This window comes from Terrapene carolina, unplaced genomic scaffold (genome assembly GCF_002925995.2).
Source record: "Terrapene carolina triunguis isolate 2854851 unplaced genomic scaffold, T_m_triunguis-2.0 Scaffold32922, whole genome shotgun sequence".
Taxonomy (NCBI): Eukaryota; Metazoa; Chordata; order Testudines; family Emydidae; genus Terrapene; species Terrapene triunguis.
The window spans coordinates 2,656,879-2,672,099 of NW_020697273.1; the positions used below are offsets into that span (position 1 = coordinate 2,656,879).

At 49.4% G+C, this 15,221-nt stretch overlaps 2 protein-coding genes across 2 annotated transcripts in view; one reads left to right on the forward strand and one right to left on the reverse strand.

Moving 5' to 3' along the window:
• LOC113409388 (PH domain leucine-rich repeat-containing protein phosphatase 2-like) overlaps positions 1-982 on the forward strand; it is a 139,944-nt gene extending 138,962 nt beyond the window's left edge. The window contains exon 24 of the mRNA XM_029914174.1: positions 5-982. Within this exon, the coding sequence (XP_029770034.1) occupies positions 5-148 (144 nt within the window). The 3' untranslated portion in view covers positions 149-982. The remainder of the gene's footprint in view (positions 1-4) is intronic.
• Positions 983-9,378: 8,396 nt separating this feature from the next.
• Positions 9,379-15,221, reverse strand: part of LOC113409389 (MARVEL domain-containing protein 3-like) — a 12,981-nt gene continuing 7,138 nt past the window's right edge. Inside the window, exons 2-3 of the mRNA XM_026663236.1 lie at positions 14,279-14,406; positions 9,379-10,870 (exon numbers count right to left, since the gene is read on the reverse strand). Coding sequence (XP_026519021.1) covers positions 10,260-10,870; positions 14,279-14,406 — 739 coding nt within the window. The 3' untranslated portion in view covers positions 9,379-10,259. The remainder of the gene's footprint in view (positions 10,871-14,278; positions 14,407-15,221) is intronic.

Below are 15,221 nucleotides of genomic sequence, written 5' to 3' on the forward strand. Positions count from 1 at the left end.
GGAGCCAGAGGATCGATTTGTTGTGCCCCCTGACCTGGAAGAGGAAGTGAAGGAACAAATTAAGCAGCACCATGAGAGTGATGCAGAGCAGGAGCCCAATGAGAAGACTGCAATGGCTCCTCCAGATGAGTTTGACACAGCTTTGTAACCCCACCGGGCTGCTCCATAGTGTAGGGGAGTTGGCATCTGCACGGGAAGGAACAGACATCAGCTCCCTCCTTATTGGATTGCAGGACAAGCCTGGAGCTTTAAACTCAGGGCTGCCAGCTTCTTGAGGCAGCATCCCTGCTGTTCTGTGAGCCCAGGGTACTCAGGCCAGCAGCCAAGCTCCATGCCGGGGATTGTCTGGCATTTGAGAAGGCAGACTTCCCTATGTGTGGTCCCACCACCTGCCATTAACCCTTGCCCTCCTGAGGAATTGCCAGGCAGTGGGCTGGTTTCTGTGTGGGAGCTGAGGAGGCAGTTGTGGTTATGCACAGCATCCAGAGTTCTGTGAAGTATTTGATTCGGCCATCATGATGGGACTGGTCACTTGGCTTTACTGTTCAGAGAATACAGCCTGTCACAATGAAGCTTACTAGCGACACAGAACCAGTCAGAGAATTGATTCTTATATGCATCGCAAGCACTTTCATTGACTGCACTTGAGCCATTTTGCTCCCCATCTGCCCAGCACTTTACTATTTAGGGAGAGGGGGCTTCAGTAACCTCACAATGGGTATTATGGGGGGATTCCTCCACATGGGAATTGGTGCCCTCCTGATAGGTACATCCAGGGACACTGGGGGAGCTGAGGTAGTTTTGTCACTACTTGTTATGAGGTTATCCAGGGGCTTCCTTCCAACCTGAAGGATACAACTGGGGCATGAGGGTTGGGGGCCCCAATGACAGATATGACGATGGGGCATGGAGGAGTCCCAGGAGGGGTTTGGCTATCTCCATAACAAATATGATCATGGGTAGGGGTGGGGCTAGTGTGTACAACTGTAGGGGATAGGGGGTTGGCCACCCCCCTGGTGTGCACTTCAAGGCAGAGCCTTCCATATCCACGAGACATGGGATGAAGCCAGAATCACCTGCAAAGCACAGAGTCTGTGCTCTGTGTGGTGCCCTTAGCTGGCAGAAGCTAAAAAGTGTGAGTGGGGAGACTTCATCTTGTCCAGCGGGATGTTTTGTTTGTAGCTGTAAAGGCTAGTGAGCAGCCAGAGTGCCCTGCATGTGCTGAGAAGGTCTCTGACGGTCCATTTCACACGCACTCCCTCTAACACACACTGCGAAATATGAACCCCCTACACTGTAGCAGCAAAAGCACCCTTGCCTGTCTCTGTAGGAGCAGAGAGCAGAATCAGTGTCCAGGGCTGCCCGGGCTCCAGCTGCAAGTGCCCAGACCAGGAAGTGAACAAGATGAAGCTGTGTGGTTTCTGCTTAGTTTTAAACTCAAAATGGAACTTTTCCCAAATACAAACATTTTTATCAGCACACTTGAGGAAAAAAGGACTTTAGAACAACTCTGGAGAGTAGCAGTGAGCTGCCCAGCGCCCAGTTGGCAAATGTGTTCCAGTTTCCACTTTCAGGGCCTGGATGGGCCAGTATGCAGTGTGGTGCCCTGCTAGCCCTTTTCTGGCTGTTTTTCCAGGATTTAAGCATTCATCTTTACAAAAGGGTTGCAAAGACAACCTTCCATCTGTGATCCAGGCAGATCATCTTCCTGAGTCTGCAGCCTGGGAGCTGGGAACAATAGCTCTGAGGTGGGAGCTGCCTCAGTAATCTCAGGGTATGTCTACACTACAATTAAACATCTGCGGCTGGCCTGTGTGGGCTCCAGAGCTATTTATTTGCAGTGTAGACGTTCAGGCTTGGGGACCCCACAAGGAGGGAGGGTCCCAGACCTAGGCTCCTGCCCGAGCGCAAACATCTACCCTGCAATTAAACAGCCCCGAGCCCCGTAAGCCTGAGTCAGCTCTATACGCGCCAGTCCCAGGTGTTTAATTGCAGTGTAGACATATCCTCAGTGGTATGACAACACTGATAGCCTCATTATGACATTATATGGGACTAGTGCCCTTTCTTGTTATTTTACTTATTTCTTATGTCTAGGAAGAAAGTCTGAAAGGTTTTTCCAAAAGAGTTCTGGGCTTTTGGGGTGAGTTTTATTTTGTTTGGTGTGTTTATTTTTTGCTTATCTTTTATATCAGAAATTCAGGTCTTGTCTGACCTAGAATACTCAATGTACAACTAGAGAACTAGTGGGATTCTGACATCATAGATCCTGTGAGAAAACTTGATAGTGGGGAAGTGGCTATTATTCAGAATGTAAAACTCCTTGGCTTTGTCTTCACTAGGGAAAAAAAGTATCTTTGTACCATATGGTAGCCAACATCCTAGCCCTGCTAACGTGTGTGGAAAAACCTGCCTGATCCACACAAGGGGCTATTCTGCACTAGAATCGCTACAATAGTGCAGCTGCAGTGCTGCTAGTACAGACCCCCTATGCTGACGGAAGAGAGCTCTCCTGTCAGCATAATAAATCCACCTCTGCATGTCGCCAACATAATGCTGTCCACACTGGTGCTTAGGTCGATATAGCTTACATCGCTCAGGGGGGTGGCTTTTTCACACCCGAGCAACATAAGTTATACTGACATAAGTGCTAGTGTCTACAAGCCCTAGGATTTCACCTTGGTTTAATTACCATGTTAGCTAATGTCATAGAAAACCGCCTCTTTCCCATAGGGTGGTCTCACCCTTTGAGTTTTGTTAACACCTATTTTAACTTAGAAGTTGGAGGAGAACCTTTTTGTTAAAGATTTGAAATCTCTGCTAGTTCTATCAATCTAGAGAGAATTAAGGGATAACAGCGCTCCCACTCTGTCTCTGAGCTATCCAAGGAGTCCACAGTGAAAACAGGAAGAACAAAAAAATTCTTTAAAAAAACAAAACAAAACCTTTCAGGTTCTCTTCCTAAAAAGAAGCAAAAATTGCAGGTCCCCTTTAATTCTTGCACTACTGATAATTTTAACAAACTTCTGAGCCAGCCCCAATAGTCTCAGAAGCACTACAGAAGAGCTGCAGTGCAGCCTCTTGTTCAGTCTTGGACTAATGCACTGACATGAAAATGTGCCCCTCTTCCTGAGTAAGAATGTGAATCAAATCCTTGCACTAGTACACTAGTATGTGTTGTTACAAATAAGGTTCTGTATTGGAATCCTTGCACTAATGTGGAAAATCCAGCACGTCTCCGACTAGTAATTAGATTCTGAATATGATATCTGGGCTCCAACTAGCCAGGGCTGTGAGGGAGTGTTTGCAGCTGTCATTGAGAGGACTGATTTATCAGCTCTGTATGGCTCAGTGGAAAAAGTGGAGGAGAAAGCAAAACAGAAAGTTCAGATGGAGAATATAGATACAGAGCCTCCATTTCCTACAGCCCCCTGGAAGCTGTGGAGTGGAGCTGCTGAAGTAAAGGCTAATTGTGTACAGTGATCATCAGTTAGGATTTTCTCTATTCCTATGTATTTGGAGCAGAAAGAGGTTTTAATGTGACCAGCTCCCTCCCTCCAAATCCTGTACACTCATTGGTTAGTGGCGGTGTCCTTGCACAACATGGCATGTTATCATAGATGCCAATCAGAACACAGAGCTTCCTCTTGCTCTGATATATTGCTCTAACACACGTCTTATGAGAAGAGTGTTTCATTCCAGGCTGCAATCTGAGCTGCCCCCTCTTCCTGTCCTCTTGATTTCCTGCTTTCCAGGGGCCAGCAAGCTTCTTCCTTGTCTTTCCTAACTTACTTCGTTTTCTTATATTTTCAAGCTCCTTAGGAATCCTGTCACCCACGTGGGGACAGTCTGGGCTGGTGAGGGCAGCCCTTGTGATGGGCGCTCAGATGAGGGTGAGGCAAAGTACAAAGAAAGAGGAGTTTCCCATGCTTATTTCAATTTCTATCTGACCAAAGTTCTCCATAGCCTCTTCTTTTCCCTGATGGTGATTTCAGGCCATTGCACAGTTGCTATCATCTCTGCAGGAGTGCAGCAGTGAAAGATTCCCCGTAAACACAGCTTTAGTATAGAAGAGGGTTTCTTGACCTGGGGGTTGTGGCCACTCTCCCCTTCTTCTAGTGATAAAAATATGGAAAAGGTTGAGAATCAGTGTTCTAGAGCATCTCTGTAACAAGGAGACTGTCCATGGAAGAGAAGTGGGAGCTGCCGCTTTCCCAGTGGGGGGCTGCAGTTTGCCGGTTAGTATTATTCCATGTGTCAAGTCTCAAGTAATTCTCTCCCTCTTGGTGTGCACTTTCAACAGCAGCAGATACTCCTAAGGCGCTAACTTATCTGCTTTACTTGTTCAATAAGGTCCCAGTAGAAGGAACTAATGAACAAAACATCTGATATAAAAGCAAACTAATTCCAAGGCAAAAAGTATTGAGGATAAGAAATTCTTAGCCAGTTAGCAGCCTCCAAACTGCTCCCAGCTGCCTAGAGTAGGTGAGGCTCCTAAGCTGTGGGGCGAGGGTTAATTTCATTCCAGAGTGTGGCAAGCACTTAAGGATACTCTCTCTCTCTCATGGGAATAGGTTGCTCTTAAGATCTACCCCCTTTCTCTAGTTTGCAGAACATTCAACCACATCTACCGGTCCTCGTAAACCGGGAGTTTTTCCACCTCTCCTCGAGGATGTAGGTTCTGTGCCAAAGGGCCTTCAGGCAGTGGGTTCACATCATAGTTTTTGTGCAATCATTGTCCGCTGAAATTCTATTGCAATCTTCAGACTTGTGTATTTTTGATATTTTTGAAATGTGTTAACTTTTTTAACTTGTCACATGAGCTAGAGCATGTTAAAGATAAATTGCAGCAAAACTATTTTTCATGCCTTTGTTTTAAAATGAAGCGTATACTATTTTATGTACCTGACTCTAGCATGCAGCTATAACAATACCCCTCTTTCATTGTGTGTGGAAGTAGATTGTTATACTGAATGCACCTTCAGCACCGCAATGTATGTGGCAGCAAAAGGAGGAAGATCCTTGGGGTTAAAATGTGATTCCATTGATTCTTTACTAAGATATACAGAACAGTTCAGAAAGGAAGAATATTTTTGATCAACTTTTCAGCGGACATAGCAATAAAGATTTTTACTTTCATCTAGGTGTATATTCTGTTTGTTAATGCACTGGAGAGTACTCGCATAGTGCCACAATCATGCCATGGTGTGAGCACAGTTGTGACCAGCTTTATCCAGGATGGTCTCAGGCCATGTCTACACTCGTGACCTTACAGCAGCACAGCTGTACTGATGTGCTGTAAGATCTCTTGTGTAGCCACCCTATGCCGAGATAACCCTGTGTATGTACACAAGCACTTATGCCAGCAAGACTTATGTCGCTCAGGGGGCTGTTGGTTTTTTTTCACACCCTTGAGCGACATAAGTTTTGCTGACATAAGTGGTAGAGTAGACATGGCCTCAGTCATCTGGCTGAGCAGGCTACTCCCCCCCCCAATAGGGCCTCCTCCTTATAAAGTACTTGTAAAGCATCTTCAAGGTGGAATTTCTTCATGTGAAGAGGAGTTCTGGCCAGTAGTTTTGCCTCAGAAGTACTTTGTTGTGCAGCTCTCTAGAGGTATCTGCAGCAGATAGTAAGTGGAGAAACATTAGCCTGTGGCTAGGACTGACACGAGCCACTGTGCCTAGACACAGCTTTGCAGTGAATACACTTGGTAACACTACTTATTTGGCTGCTAAGGGTTATGCAGCCTGCAGGAATAGAGTTCTCCTCCCCTTGTATTTTTGGGCTAATGGAGGGCAGATAATTCACCTCTTGCCTTATGAGTTGAGAGAAGGATTTGCTAAATAAATACCGTTTCCCCTCCCAGTTACCTAGAGGATGAGTAACCGGTACCAAAAAGAGGGCACTACCAAGCAAAACCAGATATACTTCAGCTGATAATTGGCTTTTATTAATCTTTTTCTTCAACTGCCATATCTCTGACTCCACCCTGCTGCTTCGTGATCTCATGTGATGCTGTAGAGTAGAGACTGGTGCCAATTAAGTAAGAGAAACACTAGAGGCTAAACATCACTTGTATTCACTGGGGAGGGGGGGTTAGGCAGTGTTGGCCAGTCATGTTGGTTCTGCGTGTTTTCCATGTGGTCAGTGCTAACGAAGGGATGCTATACGTAGGGGCTGCTGTGAAATGACATTTCATTTTGAAGCTTGTTCATGGTTTCATAGAGCCACTGCCCCATTTTATTCCATAAAAAAGTCAAAGAAACAAACTTTTTAAAAGAGTAAAGTTCACCTTTAATTGTTTATAAAGAATACAAGGAAGAGCTCAGCATTTAATATCTTTACTGTAAAGCGTGGAAGCTTTATTGTGAGATCTGACAGCAGAATTTTCATAGCTGAACACTGTTTTCCAAAGTTTCAGATCTTGCTCAGTCTCCACTGATTAACCTTGTTCTTGAGGCACAGACCAGACACGTTTTATACAGAAAGGCACCCCTGCCTGCCCCTCAGAGAGCGTGAGACAAACAGAGCATGGGAGTGGAGGGGACCGAGTGCAGGCACCCCCCTCAAATAATCCTATTTGTAAATTTATCAAGTTCTGTTTTAAAATCCTTTATGCCCTCACTGCTCCTATTGCAAGGCTTTTCCAGAACCTCCCATCTCTGATCATTAGAAACCTAATTTCCAGCCCAAATTTACTCTGGCCCAGAAGAGAGGTTTATATCACAGATTGGTCTTAAAATGGAAACAAACTTGTCTCTGGCATTGCTTCTCTATCATGGTAATATAAATGCCTGGCTCAAAGGGTTAATACAAGCTCTGCACTGATTGGAAGGCATTTATTTATAGGTCAACTCTCCTAATGGAGTCTTCTGCACAATATGTTCCTAGCAGAACTACCCTGTGCTATAAGAAAAAGTGACTTCGGGGTAAAAGCGGGCAGCAGAATGACAGCTGGTGATCTGGCACAGAATTTTATAGGAGTAATCTTGCATCATATAAACTTATTTTTCTTCAAGTGATGGTCCCTGTTGTATACCACTGAGGGGCTTATGCAGGTGTACCATGTGTCTGGAGCTAGAGAATTTGAAAATAGTAATATCTTTTGCCAGCTGAAACTACAGGGAGACTTTACCAAGGGGGAATGTACCTACCCATTGGGGATCAAAACAGGAAAGTGCTGTTAACACTTCTGGAAAAGCACCATGGGACCCTTATTCTGGACAGATGCTGTTTAGAGCTCTGAGCACCACAGTCCCTTGACACCATTAGCTGGAATCAGTAGTGATTCACTGCCTTAGCTTTTCTAAGGAAATCTCCCATCAAAAGGATTGAGCAAGCTTGGCTTAGTGCTGCTTTAGACAGATCTGATGAGAGTCCAGGTTATACATCAGGCCAATTACTTTATGCGACTCTGATTAGTCTCTAATATTTTATCATCTAGTTCTTCCCTGCATTATCTCAAAAAGCGACTCACTTTGGCAGCCTGTGAATGAAAGAATAAAAGTCAGTGAAAAGCACATTCTTATCCACAACATTCTGCTTAGAAATTGTATACCTAGAGAAAGAGTTGGCCTGCAGGTGCCACTGCTGGTGGCTAAGACAGCTTGTTACCCTAGCTCTGCCTCACATGAGGAGGCCATCTAGTACTCGAGTGCCAAGAATACTAAACTGTTTCACTAGCCAGGAGCCAGCACGTGGCTTCCAGAAGCAGCCATTTCCTAGCGAGAGAGCTTCCAGAGGCTTGGACCTTCCAACAAGGAAGCAAGTATTCAAATCTCCAACAAGAAGATGGTGATCTACTGATCCAGGTGCTGGATTTGCACCAGTGCTTGGCCCTTGAAGGGTCAGTAGTAATTATCATTGAAGCCACCAGCGGTAAAGCCAGCACTGAATCCAGAAAGAACAAAATAAGAAGTGACCACACACGAGAGCCAGAGCATTCAGTAACACCTGGATTTGCTGCACCACACCTGGGTGAAATACACAATGCTGTGACATGTCTCCCTTTCACTTCAGCCAGGCCTGACCTGTCCTCCCAACACTCTGGAGTGCCCAAACCTAGTGAGCTGACTCAGCTTGTAGCAGAGGTAGAAGGGCTAGAAAGTCTGAGCTTAGCTCAGCTAGCACCTGGGGGGCCAGGGCGGGGTCTTTTCTAGTGCTTGGCCCAGCTCCAGCAGGGCTCTCAACCAGTTGGAGGCTGTGAGCCCATGTTATAAACAAAAAAAACCCTTCAAGATACTCCTGTCTAGCCATAAACAAAGGGCAGGCGGTGTTATGCCCTCCAGCATGAGAACACATGGTCTACAGAATTTAGGTAAATGCCTGTCCACCCAGAGCTCTGCTCAGACAAGGACACAGCTATTTCTTGTTCCCTTGAGTTGCGTTGGGCCTTTATTACAGGGAGAGAAACAGCACAGACTGCCTTCCACACTGGCAAAACAGTGCAGAGGAAAAGCAGAGACAACAGCACTAGCTTACACCAGAAATGGGTCTTCCTGCCCCTCTCAGCCAAAGGATGAGGCCGCCTGCCAAGCTAGCTGGCCAACTCTCCACATGTAGCAGAAGGAGAAAAAGGGTGGGGGGGTGTGCCTTTTGCCATCAGATACCGCCAGGCTCCAGCCGTTCCCACAAGAGGGCCTACTCCATCTATCTACTGGCTGCCAGCCCCTCAGCTGAGCACCATACTCACCATACCAGGGATCAAAAGCAACACAGCCAACACATTGCTTCAACATCCCCCTGGGGCTGAAGCAGCCATTGTTAGGGATGCCAATTTTGGGTGGATGTAGTCCTGGAGATTTTCTCATGTGACAATCTTTAATTCCTGGAGACTCCAGGATACTCCTGGAGGGTTGGCAACCCTAGCCATTGTCCCTCTTACAGTTCAGATCTGTAGGGAGCCCTAGCGCACCTACACTTTGGCCATTCAGCTAAGTGGTGAGGACAGTATCCTACCATAGTGGGATATTCATAGAAACTGTATTTAATAGGACAGTCTTCTCTTGTTTCCACTGTGATCCATTACATTCCCAGGCCTTCATGCCATTTCCCCATGGGTTGGTCACAGGCTCAATCCTAGGTGCTACTGAACATGTTCCTATAGTGTAAAGCCCTGCCCTGTGCGGGGGCTCTCCGGCTAGGCTCCACGCAGGCATGCAGCACTCAACTAATCATTAGGGTCACATGCTACTGCCTGGGTGACATCACTTTGCTTTATGGCAGTGGCTCTCAAACTTTTGTACTGGTGACCCCTTTCACACAGCAAACCTTTGAGTGCGACCCCCCCTTATAAATTAAAAACACTTTTTTATATATTAAACACCACTCTAAATGCTGGATGCAAAGCGGGGTGTGGGGTGGAGGCTGACAGCTCGTGACCCACCATGTAATAACCTCAGGACCCTCTGAGGGGTCCTGACCCCCAGTTTAAGAACCCCTGCTTTATGGGAACAATGGTTGGTGTTTGTCTTCACTCACCCTTCCGCTAATGATCGGGTTTGTAGAATCATTTTCTTATACAATCAATTACATTTAAAAAAAATAAGAACCATTGTTTAAAGGTGACCCCCTGATCCCCGCCATGTGAGGAAACACAGGCTCAGAGGAGAGCTAGTGGCAGGGTTTAGTGGCCGAGCCTGGGCTCTCTTCCTATGTCATTCTCTCCTGCTCCCTGCACTGCTGTAGCAAGCAGCTGGGAATCAAAGTTGTTCAAACATGCAGTGATGGGAGGAGAGATGAAGTCCCATTGTGCTTATTTAAGGTCAAGTGAAAAGCTCAGTCTTAGCTAATGAATATGGTATCTTGCCAAGTGCTGGTAGTTCTACCTTGTATGGGAGGAACGGGACTGTGGCCAACGAGAGAGCTGGGACATCTTGCTTCAGCAGATCAGGGGATGGAGGGGCCCCTCTACTCCCAAGATACTGAGCTCAGCACAAGCAGTAAGCTAGTCACTGCTAACAGAGGCAGAGCCATGGAGCAGATGTAGATTATGGAACTAAGAATGCATCTGTTCTGCTCACATGCACAAGATTTAAATGCAAGGGCTGGTTAAAAGCAGCTTGGCTTGGCTCTAGCTGGAGCTGTTCTCTCATGGTAAGGGTGCTTGTTGTGGCCATGGTCCTGTGTTCTGATTGTAGCAGTGCAGATGCAATGTCCTGAGCCAGGGGAAACGATGCTGCCCCTTCTTGGTGTCCAGGCTGGCAGCCAGAGAGAGAGATGAGCTGGTAGGACAGCTTGGGTATGCAGAAGCCACCCTAAAACTCATACATCTGCACTGGCTTCTCTCTCAGCTGATGAACTGTTTTGTATCCCCTGATAGCAAGGCCAGCACTGACCAAGAACGCCACAATGGCAATGCAGCTAAAGAGCCCAGCTGCTATCTCTGCCCCATGCACACTGCAGCTGAAGCCTTGGTAGCCTTTGCTTTGGTAGAGATGCTCTCTCTCTTTGCACACTAGAGAATCGTAGGCATCCAACAGATGGTGGAAGTAGAAGTAGAGAGCAGGCAGGAAGCCAAGTGCAATCAATATGTCCAGAGTGCATTCGAGCAGCAGCCAGGCTGGGAAATGCCATGGCAGCCGCAGCACACCAACCAAAACCAGAAGGCAAGAGAAGGCCATCAGGGCCCCTCCCACAGCCATCGCTGCCCTTGCTGTCGGCAGCTTTAATTGGTAGAACTGAGTGTCAAGTTGCTGGGCTTTTTCCCCCTCTGCCCCATTAAAGCCACTATAAGCCCCTCCATACTGGTAGTAGTAAATGCCCCCCAAGCTGGGAATGCCGGTGTAACCGCCTGTCGAGCTGTAGGACACAGAGCTGCAGATCAGGATCAGCATGGTCAGCAGAACTTCCACAAGCTGGCAGCAAGCTGCAAAGATGAACAATTCAAAGGCCAGTTAGCAATGGGTCTAGTATTGAGAAGGTCCCACACCCCCCATAACTATAAGAGGGCTGGCTTCTCTCACAGCAGCACAGGGGCATGAGGGAGGGTGTGCCTGTTGCTGACCATGAATTAAGTAGTTGAAGTTCCCTTTCACTGAGGGAAAGATGACCACAGGACAACATGCAAGGCCCACCTTTTCCTCACGGCACTAACTTGTGCATTTTCCCAGGACTGCAAAGCCCAACTTCTTCCTTAGGTGTCTGATGACAGGGCAGCCATACAGCATAGTGGGGAACTACTCCTCACAGTCCTACTGTCAAGTGTAGTTCAATTGTTGTTGAAGTACCTGGAGCTCTGGAGAGGGGCTTGCAATTGTTACAAATCCAAATAAATCAAGAAGCTTGATTAATACGAGAGCTCCTCACCTGCCCTCTGAATGCAGGGGGCGGACCAGAAGGAGAAGCCAAGTTCCAGCCAATGTGCTTTAGGAGGGAGGAGAGGCAATTTTGCTTTGATCTTTATATTTTAAGGGCCTTTTTTCTTAGGTCCTGAGCACCCACAACTTCAGATAAATCCATGGGACCTGCGGGCACTCTGTCATGCTGAGAGGTGTGACACAGCTACCTTGACAGACAGGATCAACAACTCACTAATGCAAACAAGCCAGGAGCCCCAGAACAGGAAATAAAGGCAGCTGTTAGCGGGCTCTGAAAATCTAATTTGTTTTAACTTGCTTCAAACCCCATGAGGCACGCAGCCTTACCAAGGGGCATCCCTCATCACCACTGTATGCCGTGGACAGGGCAAGCCTCACAACTTTGCCAAGCACTCAGCCACTTTGGGGTGCAAATGAAGAATCCACCTGAGGCAGGGCCAGCTGGGAAGACCCTGTATTCCAAACCTAGAGAAGAGCCAATTGGCTGGCTGGGAACACGCTATACTCCTAGCCTTCTCGTCCCTGAACATTCAGAGCCAGCAGTAGCTGCACATGCTGCTGGATCCAATTAGCTCCCTTCAGCGTCCATGGGGGTGTACGGCAAATTAACTGTGCCAAACATCTCCGCCCCTATATCCAAAAACTGACAGTCTATGCACTTGCTCCAGTGGAGGGAAGAGTCTTAGGAGTGAAGGGTGCACAGAAATTTCACCCTCACGCCTGGAATAAAGCATAAAGGAACTTGGTCAAACACCCTCCAAACTGTCCAGTCAGAGAAGGCAGCAGAGAGCCCAGGTGATGGCTCAGTACTGTGCACGGGCAGCTCTATGTATTTTGCCGCCCCAAGCACGGCAGTCAGGCAGCCTTCGGCGGTGCGCCTGTGGGAGGTCCCCGGTCCCGCGCCTTCGGCGTACCCGCCGCCAAATTGCCACCGAAACCACGGGACCAGCAGACCTTCCGCAGGCACGCCGCCGAAGGCAGCCTGACTGCCGCCCTCACGGCAACCGGCAGGCTGCCCTCCGTGGCTTGTCGCCCCAGGCACGCGCTTTGTGCGCTGGTGCCTGGGGCCGCCCCTGGTACTGTGTGCAGGCCCTGACTTTACCCCTGAGCATTACATGACAGCGGCGGAGAATACGGGAGGCAAGTTGCTGTGCCAGGCTGAAGTTGCTGTAAAACAGTACGAAGGAGAAAGGGGGCAGCTTTTTAAAGTAGGAGTCTTGACAGCAACTTGACTCTTTCTGAGCAACTAATTCACCCATGCAAAGGCACCAAAACCCTCCCCCATTCCCTGCTCCCAGACAGGTTTCTGGAGGAGTTTTATTGCACTGATACGGGACAAAGTTCCATCATCCACTGATACAACCCCTTTTATGAGCTTGTAATAACTACCTGACACCCTTTATCTAGCCTCCTCTGTTCTCCTCTCAGCATCAACAGCAAATCCCATTCCTGCTGCTTTGCTGCTCCCTGTAGGTTGATGCCCACCACTGAGTCACAGGAGTAGAGAACCATATGCAGCTGGCCAGAGCCCTCACCTCAATAACCCACACTCAGCTTAAGGCATGAGCTAGAGTGAGAGTTCACCAGCCACTGGCACAACCTCTTCCTTGCCCTTCTGCAGCACGCACACACCCTAGCCCTGGGATCAGCAAGTGAACAGCTCTCCTGGAATCAAGTGTCGTCTTTGTCTCAGAGGATTTGGGACTATTGGAATGGGGAAGATCCCCAGCCGGCAAGATACATCCCAGCTATGGACCTTGCTGCAGGCATGGCCATCTCCTGGGCCTAAAGTGCGCTGGGTTCAAATGGGTGTGTGTACACACACAGGTTAAAGAGCACTGGGTTGAAGTGGGTGGGTGTGTGTGTGTACACACACACGGGATGAAGTGGGTCTGTGTACACACACACACACACACAGGTTGAAGTCCACTGAGTTGCAATAGGTCTGCATACGCATAGATTCGGAGATTCCAAAGACAGAAGGGACCATTGCCATCAGGATAAAGTGCACCCACAGACACACGTGAGTTAAAATGCACTGTATTAAGTATACACACACAGGGTAAGTATGCCAGGTTACACACACACACACAGGGTCAGTGTGTTGGGTTACAGTGTGTGTATACACACACACACACACACGGTAAGTGTGCTGAGTTACAGTGGGTTTGTACACACACACAGGGTAAGTGTGCCAGGTTACAGTGGGTTTGTGGATATACACCCACACACACACAGGGTTAGTGTGCCAGGTTACAGTGGGTTTGTGTATACACACACACACGGTAAGTGTGCCGAGTTACAGTGGGTTTGTACACACACACAGGATAAGTGTGCCAGGTTACAGTGGGTTTGTACACAGACACACACACAGGGTAAATATGTCAGGTTAGGTCCTAGCCCCGGAAATCAAATTTCTGAAAAGGAGTAGGGTTGCTGAGGCATGCAGGTTGTTAGCACCACCTGTGGGGACCCTCCTCTGATTGGCTGTTTTCTCCACTGCCCCACTTCCTAAGCTACAGCAGCCAATCAGGGCTCTCCCTGCCCCCACAGGAGCAGACCTCATTCTCTCAGGAGGAGCTGGGGGAACAGGGTAGGGCGAACAGACAGCAAGTGTGAAAAATCGGGAGGGGGGGTAATAGGAGTCTATATAAGAAAAAGACCCCAAAATTAGGACTGTCCCTATAAAATCGGGATATCTGGTCACCCTAGAACAGGGCGAGCCCAGCAGCTCAAGACACACGTCCAGCTACTGGCCAGGGGCACAGAGGGAACTGGCAGGTGCCTGTGTCCAGCCTCACCAGGACTAACAGCCAAGAGGCAGCAGGGGCAGCAGACCCCTCTCCCCCCACTTTAGACAGGACATCTGGCACCCTCAGCCCCCAGACAGGGCCCTGTGCACTATAGGAATTAGTGCAGACAGAGCATCCGCTGGGTCACAGGCAGGTGAGTCTTACCTCTGGCTGTGCACAGGTAGCGGCACTGGTAACACTCCAGCAGGCCCCACGGCTCTGCCTGGTAGCACTCTGGCCTCTCGCAGCTGGGTCCACGTATGGGGGATGGCAACACAGGTGGGGGCTCCTCACTGCCAACCAAACACAGAGACTCAGAGGCTGACCTGGCAGGGGTCAAAGCAGGTGGGAGAGAGGAGTCCAGAAGCCATGAATAAGGGGCAGATCTGAGGAGCAGAGGGATGGGGGGCAGAGATAAGAGCCAAGGCTGGGGGTCAGAGGGTGCTGGGATGGGGGACGGGGGACAGAGGGTGCTGGGATGGGGGCAAGCTAGGGGGAGGAAGGGGCTGGGCTGGGGCAGGGTGGGGAGATGGGGCAGGGGTGCTGGCAGGACTGGGAGGCTAGGGGCACTATGGGGCAGGACTGGGAGGTGGCTGAGGGCAGAGCTAGAGGGAGATTGGGGAAGTGGGAGAGCTGGGATGGAGGCAGGTGCTGGGGGGCAGGTGGAAGGGCAGGCAGGAGGTGCTGGGAAGGAGCAGGGGGAGGGGCAGGTGGGGGCCGTGGCTGGTGGAGAGGGGGTTATGGGGGTGGCAGGCACTGGGGTGGTGCAGGTGGGCGGGCTTGGGGCAGGAGTGGGGGGGCAGGTGGGCCAGTGGGGGGGGCAGTGGGGGTGGGGACAGAGGGTGGGGGAGACGGGGGGGCTGGGAGGGGGTGGGGGCAGGCAGAGGTCACTGGCAGAGGATGGTGGCTTGGGGCAGGAGTGGGCACTGGGGGGGCAGGTGGACAGGTGGGGGGGCAGTGGGGGTGGGGACAGAGGGTGGGGCAGGAAGGGGCGCTGGGGGTGCAGGCGGGCAGGGCAGGTGGTGTGAGGACAGAGGGTGAGGGGGTCTGGGGGGGCAGGTGGGGGAGGTAGGGGGTCAGGAGGGGGCGCTGGGATGGGGCAGGCAGG